This window comes from Theobroma umbraticum, unplaced genomic scaffold, assembly GCF_002168275.2.
Source record: "Theobroma umbraticum cultivar Fairchild unplaced genomic scaffold, ASM216827v3 scaffold_44.0, whole genome shotgun sequence".
Classification (NCBI taxonomy): domain Eukaryota; kingdom Viridiplantae; phylum Streptophyta; class Magnoliopsida; order Malvales; family Malvaceae; genus Theobroma; species Theobroma umbraticum.
In genome coordinates, this window is record NW_018397255.1 from 2,901,828 (window position 1) to 2,904,899 (window position 3,072).

The 3,072-nt window shown below is 40.4% G+C and overlaps 1 protein-coding gene across 4 annotated transcripts; it reads right to left on the minus strand.

Annotated features, from left to right (window-relative positions):
* Nucleotides 1-159: 159 nt before the first annotated feature.
* On the minus strand, nucleotides 160-2,770 carry LOC110409410 (scarecrow-like protein 32). Of its 4 annotated transcripts, none has more exons than XM_021418746.1 (2): nucleotides 1,879-2,770; nucleotides 160-1,612 (listed from the first exon to the last, which is right to left on the minus strand). In XM_021418746.1, the coding sequence occupies exon 2, from the start codon at nucleotides 1,587-1,589 to the stop codon at nucleotides 372-374; it is 1,218 nt and encodes a 405-aa protein (XP_021274421.1). In that variant the 5' UTR covers nucleotides 1,590-1,612; nucleotides 1,879-2,770; the 3' UTR covers nucleotides 160-371. The 4 variants fall into 4 exon arrangements, with proteins under 4 accessions (XP_021274421.1, XP_021274420.1, XP_021274419.1 ...); XM_021418745.1 differs by having other exon boundaries at nucleotides 160-1,619; XM_021418744.1 differs by lacking the exon at nucleotides 1,879-2,770 and having other exon boundaries at nucleotides 160-1,176; nucleotides 1,258-1,841.
* Between the last annotated feature and the right edge of the window lie 302 nt (nucleotides 2,771-3,072).

Genomic DNA, 3,072 nt, shown 5'->3' on the forward strand with positions numbered 1-3,072 from the left:
ATATATGTTTCGTTACCATGATGAAACTGGTGGTGCACATTGTCATAGAAGGTAATGGAAATTTCTCAGGCAAGGATATAAATAATCGAACAGCTTGGAGAGACATTTCGGCAAAGCCACTGCTTAATGGTATATGGTTGTGGCGGGGAAGACTGATGTTAATTAAGGTTATTATACCAAAGAAAGTTATAGTACATGAGAGAAAATATATAAAAAAGGAAAAAATTAGTTGACAAGAACCCTCTAACAGATATATTAGCTTCCACACACTATTCAGAAAGACTGCTACTTTCTAGTTAAATGATAGCAAATTAGAGACTAATACAAGAAAAAAATTGATTAGATTAATATAAACTTGTGAAGGAAAAGCATCAAGCAGGCACCCAAGCAGTAGCGAATACAACATTATGTCCTTTCCAAGTAAGTACAAGATCGTCTTCTTCTTTCTTTAATCCCCATCCAGCTGCATGCTCATCAAGCATGGTTTTCACTTCTGAAACCGCGTCTTCACCAAAACTAAACCCTCGAAAATTGGCGTTTCGCATCCGCTGCACCCACCGGCTCTTTGGTTCAAGCCTCTCAACCCTCTGCAGGCCTTCGTGAGCTATCACATTCTCTATCTTCCAACAAATATCAGCTTCATACCACTGCCTTTGCTTGCTTCCTTGTGGAAGAAACGTATCCACAGTGTCATATGGTATCCATAGATAATTGAATGCAGACCTTAATCGGCATACCAAATTATTAGATGTCAAATCCGCATCCTCGTCTACTAGAACAACAATTGTTGGGTCTAATCCGCGTAGTGCCTTGAGAAACATGGTTCGAAGAGATGAAGTGGAAGATGGTTCGAAAGAGTAAGGATTTGAATTTGCATTAGGAAGAGGAGACAATGTTTCCTCTGGTATATAGTGAAGCATCATGTGACAGTTTATAACAAGAGCCTCACCACTTTCTGCATATACTAAATGTTGCACGCGAAGCTGCTCGATCAAAGAGGAGAATCCATCAGCATAAGTTGAAGGAACGACTCTGAATTCCAACATTACATTGCGTGACCTAGCGAAGTTAACCAACTTGGAGCCTAACTCTTCATAAGAAAGGTCAAGCATCGGCGGGATATCTTCAGTGGCACCACCAGCAACTGTGAGTTTCAGCAATGGGGGTCCCTCAAGCCTGTTAGCTATGGCATCAATCAATGTAGGGATTTGCATGCAATGTGTCAAGCTTAAATCAACTATGTGAATTACGGAATACCCTTCAACAGCTTCTAGTATTGCTGCGTTTGCTGCGGTGAAACCGAACCGATGCCATGGGGTTAAGTCCACAAAGCTGGCTAGCTCGATGACAGAGAAAGCGTGGATGTCGATAGAAAGGTTGCAATGAGCATTTGCCATTGCTGCAAGCATTTTGCAAGTGCCATTTTTTGCTGCTCGGACAATAAGAGCTCGAAGGAAAGCACAGGTCAAGCGCTGGTTAGAGTCACCATCTGGTGGTGCAATGTTGTTTAGAACCCAAAGAATCTGCTGCGCTAGAGTGGCATCGTTGCTTTCTATTGCGTTTGCGCAATGGACTAAAAGTTGTTCCATGCAATTGGCATCACCAAAGCTACCTAAACCCTTTGAGGTAGGGAATCCAGGCCATGGACGGGCCCGGTGGATTTGGTTTTTGTTCATTGTGGGAATTGAAAATGGAGTGATTTGGTGCAAGGGTTGTGGTGGGGTTTCAGTGAATTGCATCATGGAGAGGAAGAAAGAGAGAGAGAGAGAACCAAATTGAGAGTAGAGCAAAGGAAAATAAAAATAGTACTAACAAATGGAAATCAGAAATCAGAAGCGAGCAGAAAAGATAGAAAAAGACCAGACTAATAGTGGGTACCTTGGCATTGGGAAACGATCCTCACAGTAATGGTGAAAGAGTGAAAACAGCCGAGTTATAGTACAGTTTGGGGGAATTCTGCAAATGAATCACAGAAAATTGACAGTTCAGCTTTTATGAGGGATTTTATTTTCATCCAACAAAGGAAACTAAAAGGGACCGTTCAAAGAGTAAACTCTCATCCCAAAAAAGCTTGGTTGAAGTCAAATTCGGCAAAAGAGACCCTTCTTGCAAGAAAAGATCGGCCTTTTCAGTTGCTAAAGATAGGGGATGCAATGAGGCAAACCGAAAACCACTGATCCAAAACAACCTTTTCTTGGCAACAAAAGGGTCTAATCCCCCTATTCTGAATTCTCCTCTTTTCTGCCTTCTCTTTCCCTACTGCTACTATAACCTAAGACAGAGAGATGGACAGAGGGAAAAAGAGAGAGAGAGTTAGAGAGGTAATATAAAGGAAAGGAAGAGGGATGGTGGGCTGCTGCTTCTGTAGGATTTTGGTGGCATGTGAGGATAGCCGGCCAGGATATTGTCTATATGTGGGAGTTGGGATTTTGTCATGTAATGAGGAGTGGGGATTGAAGGCAGTTAAGCTTTGGCTCACTCACTCACGGGCCATATGACATGATCACTTTCTCATATGATGAAGAAATCATTTTATGCAGGTCTTTTGTTCTCTCTTTTTTCTTCATTCTTTTTCCTTTTTGCCTTCTCTGCTAAGCATCTGAATTTCTTCTCTCTTGTATATCTTCCAAATTACATCCAAACATTTAATTTATTAATCACTATATAGTCTTTCTATTTAAAAAACAGAATTCGAATTCTTTTCTCCCAATTCAAAAAAAATATCTTCCAAATTAGCTGAACACCTTTGTAGAACTGTTACATTCTCCATCTTGACGGATTCAATTGTAAGAACATATATATCCATATATGATCATTATTGATTGATGCAGTCCATTGATTTTTAGAGTTTTAATGTGAGAAAAGAGAGAGAATGTGGCAGGGGCCCCTCAAAAGACTCATGGCAGCCAAAATCTTTCCATGTTCTGATGAGACAAATTCAATAAAGGAATGGTCATTGTCCAACCCAAATGAAAAATGCTTCTCTTCCATAATGTTTAACTCTCTCTCTCTCTTCAACGAAAGTGCTTATAAGAGAAAGCTCTATGTGAGAAAATAAAACCAAAGTTGCTC